Source organism: Marmota marmota, unplaced genomic scaffold, assembly GCF_001458135.2.
Source record: "Marmota marmota marmota unplaced genomic scaffold, marMar, whole genome shotgun sequence".
NCBI lineage: Eukaryota > Metazoa > Chordata > Mammalia > Rodentia > Sciuridae > Marmota > Marmota marmota.
In genome coordinates, this window is record NW_026000026.1 from 41,978,982 (window position 1) to 41,998,859 (window position 19,878).

A 19,878-nucleotide genomic window follows, 5' to 3' on the forward strand; every position below is an offset into this window, starting at 1 on the left:
CTGTCTATAAGCCAGGAAGAGAGTCCTCAGCAGTTAGACCCTGCCAGCCCCTTGATCTTGGACTTCCAGCTTCCAGAACTATGAGAAATAAATGTCCATCTCTGGAATCCTATCGCAGCAGCCCAAGCTGACTCAGACAGGTCCTGGATGGCCACTGTTCATGCCTTTTTATTTCTTTTTTACTTTTCATAAGTAAAACACAGAGACTTGAGTATCAGGAGACCTGTGCATAGACCTAGATAAGAGACAAGGCATTTGATTCTCAAAAAGTGACTTTCTAACTGGTTTGCAGAATTGTTAAGCCAAGATTCATTAAGATTGGGATGCTTAACTAGGGCAACCATTCTGGAAAGCAGTATAGAGATTCCTCAGAAAACTTGGAATGGAACCATCATTTGACCCAGCTATCCCACTCCTCAGTATATACCCAAAGGTCTTAAAATCAGCATACTATAGTGATGCAGCCACATCAAAGTTACTATAGCAGCTCAATTCACAATAGATGAACAATGTGCTCGCATGTGAAAAAAAACCTAGGTGCCCTTCAACAAATAAATGGATAAAGAAAATGTAACACACACACACACACACACACAATGGAATTACTTGGCCATAAAAAAGAATGATTTTATGACTTTTGCCAGTAAATGAATGGATCTAGAGACTATCATGCTTAGTGAAATAAGTCAATCCTCAAAAACCGAAGGTCGAATATTCTCTCTGATATGCAGATGCTAACACAAAACAAGGAGGAGGGAAGAATAGAATTCAGTGGATTAGACAAAGGGGAATGAAGGGAAGGGAGGGGGATGGGAATAGGAAAGACAGTGGAATGAATCAGACATAACTCTCCTATGTTCATATATGAAAACACCACAGTGAAACTCCACCTCATGTACAACCACAAGAATGGGATCTTAATTAGAATAAGTTATACTCCATGTATGATATAATATGTCTAAACATATTATACTGTTGTATATATCTAAAAAGAACACATTTAAAAAAAATAAATTTTAAAATAATGGGATGCTTTCTAAATCTGCATTTCTCCACCTTCCACATGGACACAAATCCTTGGGGAATCTAGCTAAAAAGCAGATTCTGACTTAGTGGGCCTGAGATCAGGCTGAACATTCTGCATTTCTCACAAGCTCCCAGATGATACTGATCCAATGATATCAAAAGAAGTCTGATCAGTCCCTCTGTTCTTAGAACTCCAAAGGATTTTGTTAGAAGGGAACAGATGATAACAATTTAAAAAGTGAACTCTCATGTGAAAAAAAAAAACACTTGAATTAGAGGGGAGAAATAAGTTTGAAAAATAAAAGTAAGGTATCTGGAAAGAATCTCTGACAAAGAAAATTAAGGCTTTAGGAAAAAAGCTATTTGGGGCCTTTGGGCAGCCTCAGCTACATCAATTAAGGAGAACAGGAATCTGAAATGGTAACTGATGGGCAATTTAGATGAGAATATCTCCATGAAGGCCAAAAAAAGTCAACTTTCATGCCTCTTAGATGATACTTGGCAGGGTTCAAAAGTGTCTTCTAAAGCAAATTTGGGCAAATCTTTTATCTTTGATATAAAAACATTAAGTCAAAATGAAAAAGCTCCAGTAACCCTAACCCACTGAATCTACAGCTTGTCTGTACTCTGGCTATTCCAGAGAGAAGGGCCCCACTTCCTGGGTGGCCCATTGCCCTGGCTCATGGCCTGAGTACATTTCTAGGAAACTCCAAGTGTCACCAGGATCGGGAAATCACTATCCTTTTCAAGGTCATCCTTGAAAAAAACAATCTTTTTTTTTTTTTGTAATCAGTTCACCAATCCACAAAACTCTGCACCAGCCTGAAGAAGGGACATGGTGGTTTTATTTATTTATGTATGTGTTTATTTTGCAGGAGATCAAACCCCGTGCTCAAGTATGCTGAACATGCACTATCTCCGAGCTACACCTCCAGCTGACATTTCAATTTTAATTTCTTTTTTCTTCAGCTTATATGTATCACAACATTCCACAAAATATATAAGGAAAAAAATGTCGATATCCTATTGAGCAGTTAGGGAGCTAAGAAGGAAACTGGAACCTTATAATGGGAATTACATTTCACATTCAAATCCTACTTTTTACAAACTGGCTTTGATCATCTCTCTCTTCCACAGCTGTCATGCCAAGGACTCACATAATAATAAGCAGAGCCTGATCTTGAAAGAGTCTCATAAATTATTCGAAATTTATAACCAAATTGATAAGGTGAATAAAAAACTAACAACCTGCTGCGAATGTGTCCCCCAAATTCACGAAACGTACTCCCCCATTCAACAGTGGAGTCCAGTGGGAGGCACTGAGGCCATGGGGGCTCTGTCCTCCTGAATGGATTAATACTTTTATAAAGGAGCTTGTTGGAGTGGCTTCTCCCTCTTCTGCTCTTTTGCCATGAGGAATGAGTATGTCCCTTTTTGTCCTTTCTGCCTTCAGACTTGTAAAGATGCAGCAAGATGGCCCTCATCAGAAGCTGCTGCTTTGATCTTGGACTTCAACTCTAGAATTTGAGAAATGAATTTCTACTCTGCACAAATTATAGCAGCACAAATGGACTAAGACACAACAATTTAAAAACAGGTGAGAAGGGCTGGGGTTGTAGCTTAGTGGTACAGTGAGGCACTGGGTTCCATCCTTAGTATCATGTAAAAATAAATAAATAAAATAAAGGTATTGTGTCCATCTACAACTAAAAATATTTTTTAAAAAAATAGGTGAGAAATGTGAGAAGATTTTTTTAGAGAGAGAGAGAATTTTTTAATATTTATTTTTTATTTTTCGGTGGACAAACATCTTTATTTTTTTTTTTAATGTGGTGCTGAGGATCGAACCCAGTGCCCCACGCATGCCAGGCAAGCACGCTACCGCTTGAGCCACATCCCCAGCCCAATGAGAAGATATTTTAACAGAGAAGTATAAGGTGTACAGAACTCCCAAGAGAAAATACTTAAGACAATGGTCAGGGACGTAGTTGTGTATCTAAGTATCAGCATTTACAACATGAACAAAGAACAGAATAGACTTCATATGTGAACACATCGCAGGAGTGGGAGTGAGCTGTCAACTCTGCGGCTCCCCTCACAGTTTGACCCAATACTTGCCCCTGGATTTCTGCCACAGTCAACTAGTCCCACCAGGAATGTGAAGAAAGGCTCCAGGTATGGTCCCCACCCCACCCACAGCCCCAGGGTTGATTTACTTTCCTTGATGTCATGATTCCAATTCTTACCTCCCTCATCCCACTGGTGACAGTGGAGGCCTGGGGAGCGGTCTGGATGATCTGCTGCAAGATGCTAATATAGGTCTGAATTTCCAGAAGATTCTGTTGGGAGAGGGAAAGCATTACTCATCATATGTTGAGCTGCCCAAGTTTTTCCCTCTCGCCCTAGGTGGACCCAGAAATGAATACTTTCACACATTCTCCCACAACCAGAGGATGGGTTGGTTACTAGGCAGTACTTACTAAGCCAGATGTGCACAGAGGTGTAGGCAATGGTAGGTATGTTGAGGGCTGTGGTGTTAGGAACAAGTATCTATACTGTATATTCTAATTTACAAAGTAATTTAGATAGATTTGTTCTGTTTCTGCTCAGAAAATGGCAGAAATGGAGAAAATGCCAAAAAAATAAAGAAATAAAAAGTCTATGTTATAGCTCTTCGCTTTGCCTCTGAGTTGGTTAATTGAATACATTCATTCCTAGGGTGTCTTTATCTTTCCCCACCTCCACCTGCTTCTCATAGGCCTGACTTTGGGGGGTCTTGGTGTACTGGAAAATATCATTCAAATCCTGGGCCTATATAACCATGAGTGAGTGGCCTAACCTCACCCATGGGGATGAAAAGAGAGTGATGAGTTTGCTGCTATTGACGGGCCATCCTCCATGTGTCCACCATGGAGCAGGCACTCCACATCTCTGCTGTTCTTCACAAGAACAGAGTAGGACAAACGAGAACAAGCCAAGGCTTGGTTTGTTTTGCTACTTCCTGTCAGTTACATTGGCCCTTGGTTGTTTCTTCCCAGAGTCCTGGATAGAGAGACAGGAGTACAAACGAGACCAGGAGGGCCCAAAGGACCCTTTCTGACACCAGCACAAAGGCAGTGTTTCAAAGACAGGGTGGTTTGGGTCCATCATGTCTGGGCTAAGTGACATGGTGAATGTGTGTGGTCTCAGGCAAACTTAAAATGAAAGTCCTTCTATATAGCATAGAGCTAAAACTGTCCTCGGGGAAGCCTGATCCCCTCTACCAGCCAATGCTCCCGTCCCCAGCTATGAGTGATGATTGATAACACAGCCCTCTCCAGAGTGGCCTTGGCCAACCAGTAGTCATCTTGTCCAGAAGCTACAGGGACCCCACCACATCTCAATTCAGGCCAATGACTAACACAGAACAAACCGTCTTTGCCCCCAGGTGGGACCAACCCTGTGCTGTAATTCACACTCATACTCCAGAGCTCCCATGGAGGGCTCCCTTGCTCATCTAAAGTAGAGGCAAGAAGGCAGGTGAAGAGGAAGGAGCAGGTGAGGTGCCTGGTGGGAAGCCAGAAGGATATAAACTGGAGGGAAGAAGAACTGCACCCTTGCACCCACTGAGGGAGGAAGAGAACAGCAGGCTTGCTGAGTCCTTGCCAACCTCCAGGCTGTACCTGCAACACCACATCGTCTCTGTTTGTGTTTTCCTAGAAACAGACCCTGAGCAAAGGATCTGAGTGGTAATAATTGATGTGGGCAATGACGCCAGGAGTGGAATGGAGAAGAGACAGGGAAGGAAGTTAGCCAGTGGGGGGTATCATCAGTCAGTCACAACTGCAAGCACCTGAGCTCAATGCTACGGGGGATCCTCACCAGATCAGAGGCCTCAGAGTTGTCCCAAATGGGTAAGTGGGAGCTGGTGTGTTTATACACCACCTCCCATCAGTTGAGGCTGCTTCCAGGGGACAGAAGTTCCCCCAAACTTCCTTATGGGACAAAACAGCCTTCAGATGCCTGGAGAAAAGTCCTCAGGCTGAGCTGCAGATGTTGGCAGTTAGGGAGGTCAGAGCCCACGGGAGAAGTAAGCTCCAGGGTCAGGGTCAGGCACCCACACGTCTGCTCACTAGTTAACCCACAGTCCTTAGGCTCTGGAGGCTGGCCTTTTCATCTTGAAGATGAAAAGCAACCTAGGGAGGTTACTTCTAGGGAGGTGCCTCACCCATGGTTATACAGTCCCAGGATTTTGATATTTTCCACCAAGACCAAGACTCCCCCAAAGTCAGGCCTGTGAGAAGCAGAAGGTGGAGGTGGGAAAAGATAGACACCCTAGGAATGAATGTATTCAATTAACCAACTCAGAGGCAAAGCAAAGAGCTATAACATAGACTTATGTGTGTGTGTGTGTGTGTATTTTTTCCATTTCTGCATTTTCTGAGCAGAAAGAGGATCAATCTATCTAAATCACTTTATAACTAGAATACACAATATAGATACTAGTTCTCAACACCACAGCCCTCAACATACCCACTATTGCCTACACCTCTACACACATCTGGCTTAGTAAGTGCTGCCCAGTAACCAACCCATCCTCTGGGGAAAAAATGCACACCCAAGGAAGCCCACTCCAGAATCTCAGTGACCAGCCACGAGTGCCTTGGGCTTGTCTGAACAAACGCAAACTGGGTTTCGGAGGGAAAGGATTCAGAAGGATCCTGGTTACCTTTTTGTATCTGTCCTTGGCTGCAGTGACATCGTCCTGCAGAAACTGAGCTTCAAGCTGAAGGCGTAGGTTATGTAACAGGGCTTCGTCAGCTTCCTGCAGTGAAGAAAAGTGACACATCTAGGGTTGTATGGCATCGGTACATAGGTGTAAGGTGAGCCAGGTATGTGGCTAATCACATGGGGACTTATTAAAATGAATACAGATTCTTGTCTGGGAAGGGGTCTGAGATTTAGCATCATAGAAAAGCCTGAGTTAGCCATTGGATCTGGTCCAGGACAATAATTCATGGGGACATGATTCTGCACCCAAAGGGGCATTTGAAATATCTGGAGACATTTTTAATTGTCACCATTTGAAGGGTGGTACTTCTACTGGAACCAAGTGGGTAGAAGCCTGTAAGGCTACTGAATATTCTATAATACATGTGACATCCCACCACATACACACACACACACACACACACACACACACACACCAAAGTCAATAGTGTCAGGGTTGAAAATTTTTCACCTAAAAGGAGCTGAGAATTAGGGTATATTTACATGCCAAAAAACATCAAATTTAAGCAACATCAATATCTGCTCTCTATCTTATCTTTAGTGACTTGGGTCTCCAAGACTAAGATAAGAAAATCATTTCCCATTAATACTTAAATCTGTATTTTAGTAGTTTTCTTTTCAAAAACTGTTAAATTTCACCTTGAGATATAGTTTTAACACAAAATACATTTTTTAGAATGATAACTAATGAGAATAGCATTTATTCCTTTAAAGTTGGAAATGACATTTATGACTGATGATTGAATTATCTCACTAAACTTTCTGGTAATTCAGACTTCTGTCTCATTGCTGTTTGGATTAAAACAAGTAGGTATAAGAAAACTGTTCATGCTCAAGATTGTGCTGTGATGTCTGGAATTGGCTTAAATTCTACAGTGTGTTCAGGGAGATATTGCAGGGGAGCATTCCTTGGGTTCATTGGGATTCCCTCACTCCCATAAGACACCTCTGCCAGGCACATCTGCCCACACCCAAGGCTTTGGTAAGTGAATTTTTACTGACTTATTAATGATCTGTTAATAAGCATGATTAAAATTAGCAGTGGAGTCTCATTAACAATGTGGATATGTGATTTGGCTAAAACATTTAAGAGACACTTGTCCATGCCTGAGTGAACAGTTAAGACAGTCAAGATAAGTGGACTGGACAAGGCATTTGGGGACACTCCTCGCCCTCACACTGATAGGGATTAAGTTTCATAAAATCAGCATACTATAGTGGATGATGCAACCACATCAATGTTTACAGCATCTCAATTCACAATAGCTAAGCTATGGAACAGATGAATCAACAGATGAATGGATAAAGAAAATGTGGTATATATACACAGTGGAATATTACTCAGCAATAAAGAAAAATTATTTTATGACTTTTGCCAGTAAATGGTTGAATCTGGAAACTATCATGCTAAGTGAAATAAGCCAGTCCCAGAAAGCCAAAGGTTGAAAGTTTTCTCTGATATGTAGAAATTAATCCACAATAACTGGGTAGCAGAGCATAATAAAAGCTCAGTAGATTAGACAATGAGGAATGGAGGAACGAAAGGGAGGATAGGAAAAGGAAAGACAGTGGAATTATTCTGACACATTTTTCCTATGCACATATATGAAAGCATTACAGTGAATTCCTCCATCATGTACATCCAAAGAGAATGGGATCCTAACTAGAATAAGATATATGCCAAGCTTGTATAATTATATCAAAACGGATTCTGTCCTGTATAACTAAAAAAAAAAAAAAACAAGAAAGAAGACGGGGGTTGGGGAGAAAGGACAGAAGGAAGGAAGGAAGGAATGTATTGGATTCCTTAACTGTTCTTATAAAAGGCCACAGATACAGGAAGATTTCTGATTGTCTGATGGTGACAATGAGGATGTGGAATATTCTGACTCTACTGCTGTATGTGCCTTGAGTGGGCTTCCCATGCATATGCTGTCTTTGTACCTATGACATCAGAGGTGGGACTTCATGGAGCCTTCAAAAGAGGTTGTATAAATTGGTGGGGGGGGGCTGAATCAGAATAAATGTTCTGGGATGTATCCCCATACCCTTCAGGAGCAGTGGTTCACATCCTGGAGCTGAGGTCATCTCCCCAGAGAGGTCTGGCTAAATCTGGGGTGGAGGTGAAGGAATGGTACGTGGAGCCAATTTCTCTAAAATGTTTTTTCCATCTTCCTTCTGCCTCTCTTAAGCCTGCTGAGGATAGGGTAGGGTGGAGAATTCTCATGTATCTTGATTTTTACCAAAATTTCATCCCCGATTAGAGGAGCCAAAGAAGAATTGGAAATAGGATGCTTCTTGTTATTACTTAAAAAGAGATCATTCCAAATTTTGAAAACAAAAGGGATCTTAAGGGTAATTGGTCCTCAAATGTTTTACAAGCCACAGATGCCATCCTTTAAACAAAGTATCCCATGAAAGTCAATGTACAGGATCAAAGCAGGGATGCTTTTTTGTAAGAGGTGCTACTGGGGGTTGAACCTTGGGCCTTGAACATGCTAAGAATGCATTCTACCACTGAGCAATGCCCCGAATCACAGAGCCTCTTCTTTCAGGGCATAATGGGCCACAAGCATCCCCATTTGCCCAGCAGCCCTGTTCCCTCAAACGTCTTTCAAGTGACTTCATACAGCAGGTCAAAAACTAAAGTCTATATTTACAGAAGGGAGACTAAAGCCCGACTGATCAGTGAATCATTCAATTAGTTCATGGAAGGTAATGAGAATGAAGTCTGTCTTGGGCTTCTCTGTCTATTGATGAGCTGGGTGCTGAGCAGAGATCCCATCCTGTGGGGTATCTGCCACCCTTCCCCATCTCCCTCTTAGGATCGTGTGAAAACAACCACTCCTAGGTTCTGTCAATCAAGTCTTGAAAACTGCTTATGGTGAAAATAAAAGACCAATTGATATCGTCCTTAAAATAGGGAATAACCAAAAGTTTCTGAAACCACACTGTCTTACTTTAAAGATAATCATCTGTTAAACTTCCCTGAAAACTCCCAAAGGTGAGTTGGTGCCACTGGAATGTGCAGTTGCTGATATATTGAGGAGAATTTGTTTTGGAAGTATTTTCCTTTGTTTGCACCAGAATTCAGAAATGTGTAGACGCTTGTGTTTTTATTATGTTTGGATACTGTCAGCTGAATTTTCAAAAGCTTCTCTAGCAGAAGCATCTAGATTTTTCTAAATTGAGACTCTGGGTCAACAGTGTGATTTTAGAAAACAACCCAACCCTGTTATTGTGTATGTTCTAGATCTGGACAGTGGTTCTCCAAGTGTGATCTCTGGATCACACCACTTGGGAACTGGCTGGAAATGCAAAGACTCCAGTAGATCCCAGGTCTACTGGGTCAGGATTTCTGGAGCCAGGACCCAGGAATCTGGGTTTTAACATTTCCTCCAGGTGATGCTGATGCACGCTGAAGTTTCAGAACCACTGATGTAGAATATTCATAGACAATTTTTTGAGAAAGACACCAAAGAAATAAATAAGAGTTTGATGTATCCTTGAAAAGCAACCTTGGCAACCTATTCACACGGATTCTAGAAACATCATTAAAAAAAAAATTTCTAGAGCCCAGCTTTGGCTACACATTTTAAGTAGTATGTTGATGAATCTATTTTCTTTTTTTAAGCATATTTTTTACATGTTGGTGGGCCTTTATTTTATTGATTTATTTTCATGTGGTGCTGAGAATCGAACCCAGTGCCTGACACATGCTAGGCAAGTGCTCTACCACTGAGCCACAACCCCAGCCCGAGGAATCTATTTTCTTTCAAAATGTGGAGTAAAGAGAGGCCTGCTTCAGTTTAGCTGTCTATTAAAAACTTAGGAATGCTGGGGTTGTGGCTCAGTGGTAGAGCACTTGCCTAGCATGTGTCAGGCACTGGGTTCGATTCTTAGCATATCATATAATTAAAAATTAAAATAAAGGTTAAAAAAAAAAAAAACCTCAGGGGCTCTGTTCTAGACAGCATGGCGAAAACAGGGTAAATTTGTGAGAACAGTCACAAACAGTGATTTTACATACATTGTAATATTTTCCAAATAGGATTCAAAGTCAATGATTCCCCCTAGCCACACCCAAAGATAAATCACTTTTCCAAGTGAAACCATAGGAATTGGTCATGAATCTGAGCTGAGGGTCAAAACCTTGTTGATTTGCTATAAGTAAACATCCAAAGAGTTGTGAACTAAAGTCATTGATCTGGCCAGCTGACAAAATGTGAATTCTACTCTTCCTTCTCATCTGATGATCTCAGTGGACAGAGAACAAGAAGTTCCAGCATCCAGCTGGCCAACTCCTTAGGGGCTATTTAAGCTTGAGTTCTCCAAAAGCAGATCCCAAGGCAAAGTTCGGACACAGGCCATTTGTTTGGGAGGTGATTCCAGGAAGCACAAGAGCAGAAGAGTAAATGACAAGTAGAAAGAAACAAAGAAACCAATGAGGGTGTATTAATGAGTAGGTTACATTTGTGAACAACAGGGCTCAGTCCTGCTGGGGATCCTTTAAGAAGCCATATGGAACTCTCCACTGGATTTTCACTGTTGGAGCAACTGGAAAACTTACCCACTCACTCCCATCCCTCAATGGCTGAGGTTCACTCCTCAGGGTTAACACAGCCAGCATTTCTGCACTGTGCCTGGGTGAGTCATCCACCTTTCCATAGCCAGAGAGATGCAGGAAGCCATCAGTGTGCTCAGCATGTCTCAGTGGCAGCTGGGGTGGCCCAGAAAAGATGAACAGGGCACCAACATCAAGAGCTAAGGGGCCATCTTTAACCTACATCACCCTGCCTTTGTGACTATCTTCTGAGTGACACAGGACCCCTGACTATTCTTAGAAAGTAGAGAATGAGTCATGAATAAAAAAGATGCCATTTACACCTGCCGTGAGTGGGCTTGGGGCTCTCAAGTCATTTAATCTCAAGGGTGAATTTCTTCATGGACAAAAAGAAGGGGTTGGACTGTGTCGTTTCTAGGGGTCAAACCTACCCACCAAAAATGAAAGACTGTTCCAAGCCTCCCACAAGCCAGCACCAGGACCTCCCCAGTGCTGTCATGTGCACACTGTGTTCATGATTTCTATTCTATGTAAGCACCTCCTGCATTTTTCTTCAGTTGAACTCATTTTTGCTTGGACTTATTTGAAAGGGGAACTTTCTTAATTTCACTTGCTATAAGAAAAAATTCATCATAAAAAATTCATAACTATGAAAAACTTACTCCTCCAAGCCCCATCTAAAATCATCTCTTAATCCACCAGGGTTATTCATTCCACACTTTGGAGAAAACTAAGCTGGCGTCTGTCACCATCAAGTGCTCTGTGATAACCCTAACTGAAGATGGCTCATCACTATGTGACAGGCAAGACAATGTCCTCTGATTCCCACTCTGAATGTAGACATACTTCCACTCTGACGATGGTGGGGATTGTTTTTGTTCCCATTTCACAGATGAGGAAGATGAGGCTCAGAGAAATGAGGCAATTTACCTCCAGTTCACAGATACTAAGCAGTACTGTAAGGAGCCTATTAAAAGTCTACACTCCTCTTTTAGATGGCATGAATCAATTGTGGGCAGGAAGGTCTTACCCTAAATTCAAGGAATAATCACATCAACTCCTGCACTGGCACTCACTTTAATTCTGGATAGCATCTTTACTCATAATATTCTCATGAGGCTGATACTTAAAATGTATACTTAAAAAGTCATAATCTAGATAAACACGTTACAGCTGTTTTCCTTGGGTGGTGAAATGATGGCATCTCTTTTCCTTATTTTTCACTATTTATACAGCCTCACTTTTTTTTTTTTACTGAGAATATGTACTGCTTTTGAAATAAGAGGAAAACGAGAGAAGGTTTTTAAATCCACTGTCACTTCCCACCAATGGTTAAAAAGAAGGACTCTGTTCTTTCTCTTTATTTTTATTTTTATTTTTTTAATTTTTTATTGTTGGTTGTTCAAAACATTACATAGTTCTTGATATATCATATTTCACACTTTGATTCAAGTGGGTTATGAACTCCCATTTTTACCCCATATACAGATTGCAGAATCACATTATCAGTTACACATCCATTGATTTTGTTCTTTCTCTTTAAGGCATGCCAAGATGGCGCAGCATGTATGACCATTTTAAAAGTCCATAGAAAGGCCCAATTTCACTGAGAACAAATTCTCACACAGAAGCATATGGTGGTGTTAGAGAAGGGGCTTAAGAGGGCCTGAAGTGGCACCAAAGTGAAGGGTGTTAAGTTCTCAGTCCTTGCAAGCAATGGCTTATGGACAAGATGGAGGCCCAACTTGGGAGCCTGGAATTACCACCAAAACAAGAATGGGATGAGCTACAGGTGTTAGCAGAATATCTGGGCGATGCTGGATTCTACTAAGATGAAACCCCTCAACTCTAAGTTACAACTAACAATGGGGCCATCACTCCCCAAGCCAGCCTTGGAGCCTGTGTATTCAGGGACTTCCTGGAGCACGTTCTTACTGCCATTGTTGTGTTTATATCAAGTGTGCTCCTATGTCATCCCATTTGGCCTGAAATGGTTCCAGGTGATAACTATTGACCTGTGTAACTACTGATGGTGCCTTTTTTCACACAGGTGTCCTGGTTTGGACAATGAGCTATACTCTTACTCAGAGAAGGTGCACCATAGGCAGGTAACATTGGCAAAGCAAAATTTGGCTTCTCCAGATTATAGTTCTGGTTTTCCAACCAACTGGCAGGATAATCCTTGACAACAGAGGTTGGACACACTAGGAAATGAACTTAACTCTGAACTTAACTCTTGAACTTAACTCTGACTGAAGCTGTATGTGAAGAAGAATTCTAAGGCCTATCTGGGCACAGCAGGGAAGAGTTTGGTGTTCTATCAGCAATTAGGATGAGGTTATAGGCACAGAAGGAGTGGGAAGTGGCAGCCCATGTGCTCTGAATAAGCAACCCATCAATTAAGTCTCCCTAGGTCCTTCTACTCTGATATTTGAGCTCTAAAATGATCAGAAAAGGACAATGCATAAAGCTATTTGTCATCCTGGTTTGTCCAACCCTTTTTGTCCAGGGTTATTCTGCTATTTAGTAGTAGAGTTTTCCTGGCTAAGCAGAAAATCCAATCAATCGGGTTGATAATGAAGGATTGGAAGAAGGAAAATGTCCCTGCAAAGAACAACTCCATACAACCTCTACAGGAAGGTTTCCAGAAAGAAACCTAGAATCCATGGTATCCCCCACGTGGTGACTTTTCCTGCTCCAAGAAGAGAAGGAGTATCAAGGAAATTTCTTTGTTCTCTTCTGTTTTTTTTTCCTGTGGAATAGCAATCTTAAGACTCAGTTAACACAGCAGAGTTGTCATTTTGTCCAAATAACCACTGCAAATTCCTTCCTAAATCTACTATTTGGGGTCAGTTTATCTGAACAGTGAAACACAGCTGGTTATTGTATTGCTGGCACATGTCAAAAGCCTAGTGCTATGGTGTGGACATGACTTGAGTGTGTCCCCCAAGAGTTCACGTTAGGAGGTTGGTTCCAGTGTGATGATGTTGACATGGTAGGATCTTCAAGAGGTGGGGCATTCTGGAAAGTCATTACTGGCCCCTCCTCTGACTCTGGCTTCCTGTCTTGCCATGTGATCTCTCCTCACACACACTTCCACCATGATGTCATCCACCATGAGGTAACTGACCCAGATTTAGTACCATGCAACTTGGACTTTCAACCTACAAAGTTGTAAGATAAATAAATCTCTTTTCTTTACAAATTTCTCAGCCTGAGCTATTTCACAAGGTTAATGGAACAGAAACTAATACACCTAGTATACAGATAAGCTTCATTGTCTACGTTTCTCTCATGAGACTGTGTATCCTATAGTAGTATAGTGCATGTTCATGCATGAGTGAGTTCATTCACAAAGACCCAGTTGATATTAAGAAGTCATGGAAGAGAATGACAGCAAAAGAAACGGGTAAATCCTAGAATAACACCAAAAAGAGGTACATGAAACAATTTGCTTCTAACATTTCATTCAATACTGGAATTAAGCTATTTAAACCCAAAGCTGCATTCAACTCACCTTGTTAAGCCGTTCAAGCATTTCTTTTAGCACCAGTTGACATTCACACTCATTTTCATACCTGAAAATGGGACACACAAGCAAGAGTTGGACCATTCCTATCATTTCATGTGTAGATCACACAGTCAGCATAAAGTTCTGAGATAATACCACACCCTCTCCTCTAAGAAGTTACTTTTAATCTTAAAGAAGTAGCTAATTCTGCATTTCCTTGTCCACTGCTTCCCAAAGCTGTTCACATTACAGCACATGTAGAAAGTGGTAACATTTGCACACTGCATGAGATAACTGGAAAAGATAAAAGGAACAGGAGTCTTCCAGCCTAGAGGCCCAAACTGCCCTCAACCATCTCCCACCCAGTCACTCTGAGGATAAAGGGTTTAAATCTTGGCACACCCAAGAGCAGCAGCAGCAGCAGAGAGGCCACCTGACACAGACTACAACAAACACCATCAACCTCACGTGGATTTCGTATACTATTTTATTCATTGACATGTGTCAATTTTTCTAGATTGTGCCATTTAATGCTCATAACACCTGAAAAAGAGTGATTATTGCTAACTCTGTGTGAAAGACTAGGAAACCGAAGCTGAGAAAGTTGTCCAATCTCTTAGGTAGATGCTGCTAGCACTTTACCCTCATTCTCATCCTCACTCCTTCCATGCAAAGATCTCCTCTAGGAAACTACATTTTCCAGCCTTCCTTGAAGTCATGTGTGGGCCATGTGACTAAATCCTGCCCAACAGGGTGGAAGGGTTGTGTGGCAACTTTCAGGTATAAGCAATGGGGTAGGTATGTTCTTTGCCTCTTTGCCAGCATCCACTTGTCTATCCTACAGCCTGGGATGTGACTGCTCCCTTCTTCCTCCTCCTCCTCCTCTTCCTCTTCTTCTTCCTTTTCCTCTACTGCTTCTTCTTCTTTCTAAAGTCCTGGGAGTTGAACCCAGGGCCTTGCACATGCTAGGCAAGTGCTCCACCACTGCACTACATCCCCAGCCCTTTTAAAATTTTAGTTTGAGAAAGAGTCTTGATAAGTTTCCAAGGTTGGCTCCAACCTGCAGTTCTCCTGCCTCAGCCTCCCAAGTCACTGGCATTACAGGTGTGCACCATCGCACCCAGCCGACTGCTGTCTTCTTGAAGGCACACAGAGCCTTCTGGGTTTCAAACACTGCAGAGTGCCATTCTGAATTGCTCACCCACAATTTGCCCAAGAGAAAAACAAACTTCCATCTTGAGTAAACGAATGTTGTATATTTGTTGTTACTGATGTTTGATGGTAAAATATATATAACATGAAATTCACCATCTTAACCACTTTTAAGTGCACAGTTAAGTGATATTAAATACATTCATGATATAGTACAACCATTTTCATAACTATTTTCATAACTCTTTTCATCTTGCAAGACTGTGACTCTGTACCCATTAAATAATAACTTCTCAACTAACATTCACTTTCTGTCTCTATGAATTTGACTACTATAACTACTCCATGTAAATGGAATCATATGGTATATGTCTTTTTTGCAACTGGCTTATTTCACTTAATATGATTTACTTAAGGCGTATCTATGTTGTAGCATGTGTCAAAATTTCCCGCCTTTTAAAAGCTGAATGATATTCCAATCTATGTACATACTATATTTGCTTATCTATTCATCTGTCAATGGACACATGGGTTGCTTCCACATTTTAATGACTATGAATAATGTTGCTAGGAACATGAGTGTATAAATCTCTCTTCCTGCTGTCAATTCTTTTGAGTGTACACTGACAAGTGGAATTGCTGCATCACATGGTGATTCTGGTTTTCAGTTTTTGAGAAACTGCCATACTGTTTTCCATAATGGGTGTACCACTGCACATTCCTACCAACAGAGCACAAGTGTTCCAATGCCTCCCCACCCTTGCAAATGCTCGTTATTTTCTGTCTTCGTGATAGTAGTGATCCTAATGGGTGTAAAATAGACCTATGTCACTTCAAATGTCATTTTGGAGTTTATGTCATTTCAGTTGAAACCAATCCTAATTAACACTGAGCCAAGCCTACAAGCAGATCTTTCTCTGCCCTTGCACACCCATGCCATGGGTTCAAGCTAAGTGTTTCACAGAAATAGCACGTGTTGGAGAGCCACACTACTGTGTTCTCAAAACTAAAAGTCCTAACTGGGAATATGTACATTATGCACACATTCCCAATTTTAAGGTCATCTGAGAAGCTCAGCTATAACTGATAGGTTAGACACCTTTCAACAAGGTTTACATTTCACATCAGGATGTCGCATGTAACCATTTCTTTTGTGTGTTGCTCTAATAGAGTCAGAAATCATTTTTTAAATGGGTAATTAGGTTTGAGAATAAAACTGTTAACAAAATCTAATATTCTCATTGCTTTTTCCTGAAACAGTAAAGAGTTTCTTTAGCTTAAAAATGTTTGATAATCAATATAATAACATAATCTCATAGGTAATTTTCATGCTGTAAAAACCATTTAGATATTATATAAATGAGAAATTTCATTACACAAAATTCATGATAAGAATTCATATAATCATATAAGTGATTTCACAAAGTAAAAACAAATACTTACGCTTTCATTAACTTGATAGTTTTATGTAGATTATTTTTGGTACTCAGCAATTTGGAGAATTGACTCTATTCATCATTGGATTTTGGTATTTGTATTTGTTTTTATTATTCTTGTTTCATTAGTCTTTGATATTATAGAAACTTGATTTTGAAATTAGTCAAGTATCAGGTGGGCTGATACTTGTGGCTCAGTGGTAGAGCACTCACCTAGCAAGTGTGAGGCACTGGGTTCAATCCTCAGCACCACATAAAAATAAATAAATAAAATAAAGTTATAACAAAACAAACACAAAAAAGTATCAGGTAAAGAACATGCCTAACACTGCCATGGGGCAACATACACTCGTCCCCCTTTCTGCATGACTTTCCCCCTCTTTTGGCAAGCATCAACTCATCTCTGGAATGTAAAATGGAACTTGGGGTGTGTGCATGTGTGTAAGCACACAGCCAGGACTATATATGAGTTTGATTTTTTTATCATGATTTTTAAATCCTGCTATCCCAATCAAAAACATCAAAACCTCTCAAGGGGGCAATGGCATGAAATTACATAATAGAAATTTAAAAATTAATCACAGAGTCTGAAGAAACTGTTTCATAATGGGATCTAACTCACAACCAAGTGAAATCAAGATGAGGAAATCAACATGGCCACTCCCCAGTGAGGACTCACGAGAGCCGCCATGACTTCCCAGCCAGATCACAGTTGACACTTGGTCCACACCCAGTTATAGCCATCTGGGGACTCAGGGTGCCTGAAAGCCCATAGAGCTGTCCTGGATGTCTGAGCTGCAAAATATTACGAATATATTTAATATCACTGAACTGTACACTTAAAAAGGTGAAGATGATAAATTGCATGTTACATGTATTTTACCACCAAAAAAAAAAAAAAAGTGACATTGTTCCAAGATAGAAGTTTGTATTTCCCTCATGTAAGGTCTGGGAACAATGTAGTGTGATGCTCTACAGTATCTAAGACCCAGAAGGCTCCGCATGGCTTTCAAGAAAGCAGCATCCTTCCAGGCTGTACTTCCCTTTGCCTCAGAGAATGAGCTTCATCTGAATAAGGTACCATCTCTGGACCTCATCTTACAGGAGTCTGAAGGATTTTCCAAGACATGGGGTCCGGGAAGATTTTAGGACCAGAGCAAGAAAATGTAAGTTCAAGTTCTGTCACCCTACCAGCCCTCTTTAAGCCTCAGTTTCCCCATGAAGGATACTAACAGGTGGATTCTTTGGTCCCTTCTTGCAAATTTGTTTTTATGTGTTGAAACCAAAAATAGAGGGAATTGAATCAATGAATATGATTGATAAATATGTTTGGTACACAATGTTGAATAACCTGCCAAGATTTGGGTTGAGAAAGTAGAACTCAAATAGAGCAGGCTTGAGAAAATTCTTCTGGTTACTCTCTACCAAGGGCTCCCAAACTTGAGCATTAGCTGGAATTACCAATGGAGATAATTAAAAATGAAAATTCTTGGGCCCCACCTGAGATCCAGGGTAGGGTATAGACATCTATATTTTTAAAATTCATTTATAAAATTTTTGAAGGGATAAATCTCTTACATGGTTAAACTACTTTTATTAATAGATGTTATATTAAAGTCTCTCCCCCATTTCTGTCTCCCAGATGCCCAGTTCCTAACCAATGTCATGAAGAAAATGGGGGTGTCCAGAAATTCTTCTCTTTTTATGCATGCAGAAAAATCTCCACCCCTCCTGTCTTTAAAATAATAAATGGTTATGATACTATTCTTCTATTCTTTATTTTTTTTACCACTGAATAGTATTCCACTGTATGGATAAAGCACAATTTCATAACCTCTTATTAATGGGCATTTAGATGAATTCCAAGTTTTTTCTAACGGAGACCATGCAGCAATAAACATCTTTGCAGGTGTGCCATTTCATACCTGCTGGAGTATATCCTAGAATAAATTCCTTAAAGTGCCTACTAAGTCAAAAAGCATACATCTTTCCATAACTTAGAGTATATAAGTGATACCAACACATAATTCCATTTATGGGAGAGGAAAAACCATGCCTTGGAAAAGGACTTCTTAAACTTCAATGTTTAACTTCTTGGTCAATGGGGATCTTGTTAAAACAGATTATGATTCTGGTGCTTTGTGGTGGGCCTGAGTCTACACTGCTAGCAAACTTCCTGGTGATGCTGATGCTGCTTGAGTAGCAAGATCCTAGAAGACACTTGAAACATCATTTCCCAGTGCCAGCTACCATACCATGAAAGCAATTGGACTTAGTCTATGAAAGACCTGATTCCAGTTCACTAGCTCTGAGACCTTGTCCTAGATTTCTACATGTTCTGATCCTCAGCCTTTTCTGTAAAATGAGGCAGTAAAGATAAGGCTGTGAGGATTAAATAACATTGATGTATCTGAAAAACATTGCTGAGTGAAAAAAGCCAGACATACAAAAGTATATATTGTTACAAAATCCTAGAACAAGCAAAATTAATCTATGGTGATAGAACAGTGGACGCCACTGTTTGGGGAATGAGAACTGCCTAACTATGAAAGAGCAGGGGTTAGGGAACTCTCTAGGGTAATGGAAATTCTTTCTCATTTTGGTAGTTTCACAGGCAGGTACACACGCACTTTTGTCAAAATTCATTGAGCTATGCATTTATAATCTATGCATTTTAAGTAAATTTAAAATGCATGTAAAATACTTTGTAAATTTAAAAATACATGACAAGTAAACGGTATCAACCATTTGTGTAAACTGTAAAGTGCCATCAAAAACAGAAATCAGGGGACACCTAAAAGGGATTACCTAAGAAATTAAAACTCCTATCTAGTTGCTCAATGGAAATGTATCCAGCTAGGGAAAAAATGGCAATTCATTATTATTTTTGACCTTTTTCAATTGTACTTCTGTGAATATTTTAATACATCGTTTTTAATTTCTGAAGAAAAAAAAAAAGAACAGAAATCAGACTTAAGAAAAAGCGCCACCTGTGTACTCTCTGCAGAGATGGCGTCATTGGTGGCAGGGAGGAGATCAAAGTTGGTTCCCCACCCCTTAATGGCATCGTTCTCCCAGACCCGCACCGCCGGAGCACCCACACCCTTCCTCGGTTTCCCCCCACAGTCGCCGCTTACTTGCTCCGGAACTCGTCGAGCGCGCGCTGCGCCTCTGCGCCCTGGCGCTCCAGCCGAGAGCGCTCGGCCGCCAGGTCCCGGGAGCGCTGGCGATTACCCTCGACGTAGCGGGCGAGGGCGTCCTCCGGGCCGGTCAGCTCGCCCAGGCGCTGGAAGGTGTCCAGCTGCCGCCGGAGGCCGGCATGGCGCTGCTCGAGCGCGCGGGCCCGTTGGATGTGGGCGGCCACGCGCTCGCCCAGTCCTTGCAGCGCCGCCAGGCTCGGCGCCCCGATCCGGCCCTCC

The 19,878-nt window shown here is 41.1% G+C and overlaps 1 protein-coding gene across 4 annotated transcripts in view; it reads right to left on the reverse strand.

The window, feature by feature from the left end:
- Window positions 1-19,878, reverse strand: part of Bfsp1 (beaded filament structural protein 1) — a 64,947-nt gene that overhangs the window by 14,957 nt on the left and 30,112 nt on the right. For 2 of the 4 annotated variants that reach the window (XM_048811335.1, XM_048811336.1), the window contains 3 exons: window positions 13,878-13,938; window positions 5,735-5,830; window positions 3,273-3,365 (listed from right to left, as the gene is read on the reverse strand). In XM_048811335.1, the coding sequence (XP_048667292.1) occupies window positions 3,273-3,365; window positions 5,735-5,830; window positions 13,878-13,898 (210 nt within the window). In that variant the 5' untranslated portion in view covers window positions 13,899-13,938. Of the gene's footprint in view, window positions 1-3,272; window positions 3,366-5,734; window positions 5,831-13,877; window positions 13,939-16,672; window positions 16,695-19,596 lie in introns of those variants that run through there. The other 2 variants (XM_015483131.2, XM_048811337.1) reach the window with 2 other exon arrangements.